The sequence below is a fragment of the Montipora foliosa genome, chromosome 3, assembly GCF_036669935.1.
Source record: "Montipora foliosa isolate CH-2021 chromosome 3, ASM3666993v2, whole genome shotgun sequence".
Taxonomy (NCBI): Eukaryota; Metazoa; Cnidaria; class Anthozoa; order Scleractinia; family Acroporidae; genus Montipora; species Montipora foliosa.
Window position 1 is genome coordinate 4,429,939 of NC_090871.1, and position 1,041 is coordinate 4,430,979.

The 1,041-nt window shown below is 37.8% G+C and overlaps 1 protein-coding gene across 1 annotated transcript in view; it reads left to right on the forward strand.

Moving 5' to 3' along the window:
* Nucleotides 1-407: 407 nt before the first annotated feature.
* LOC137995174 (uncharacterized) overlaps nt 408-1,041 on the forward strand; it is a gene marked incomplete at its 5' end in the record, with an annotated part of 839 nt that continues 205 nt past the window's right edge. The window contains one exon of the mRNA XM_068840750.1: nt 408-1,041. This exon is cut by the window's right edge and continues 205 nt beyond it. Within this exon, the coding sequence (XP_068696851.1) occupies nt 408-1,041 (634 nt within the window).

Genomic DNA, 1,041 nt, shown 5'->3' on the forward strand with positions numbered 1-1,041 from the left:
CTATAAATTGTACCCTAACCCTAATCCTTAAGAGACATTTCTTGTCACGAAGTCTTGAGTTGTGTTGTTCAAAAGCAATTTCTGTTTTAACGCTAAATTCCATAGCAAGTAAGGGCTAGTGAGTCATCAGTTAGCTTTAATTGACCATTTTCACATTCCCCATAATACACTTTGTTTGCCCCGCAAATTAACTAACGCTAAATTCCATAGCAAGTAAGGGCTAGTAATTGGTAAAACTGCACAAAATCAATGGAACAACGTTACAGAACCCAAATACTGTTTGCGAAGAGTAGGGCGTGGAGTCTCCAGTGTCATGGTCTATCTCGGCTGGCATTGGTCTGGCTGGAAGAGCTTCTGAGCGAACGAGGCCACATTAGAACAAATGCAGTCAGAAGTAATTTTACATTAATCCCTTCATTGGTCCTTTGAAACCTCTGAAGTTGGGTGAGGATTTTATTCAGTACATATCCTCTACTGCTTGTCTCGGGGTTACAATCGATGATAAACTGTCTTGGTCTCAGCATATTAAATCAATTTGTATGTCATTCAATAGTAAAGTTAAAATGCTGAGACGTATAAGTTTTTTACCCAAATCTATGCTAGAAACTCTGTACTTTAAGACTGTAATCCCAAGTGTCCTCTATGGGGTTGTGGTTTGGGGCTCTGGCTCCAAATTTAAAGAATTAGAATGGATACATATTAGAGCTGCTAGACTAATTCATAAGTTGCCAAAGGGCATGACTGATGAAGATATTTTAGCAAGAGCGGGGTGGATGCCCCTTGAATATTTTTATAAATTTCGCATTTTAATGATTACTCATAACGCTTTTTATAATTTAGGTTTAGAGGAAATAAATTCATTAGTTGTTAGGACCTGTAAGAGCTATAATCTTAGGAAATCTTTAAATATTTTAGTTAATAGACCAAACACTGAGCTCGGTCGTAATTCCTTTGTACACAGGGCTGCAATCGCCTGGAATTCCCTGTCTGACAGTGTAAGATCTTTTTCTAATCAAACAGGCTTTAAAAATGGACTGAAGC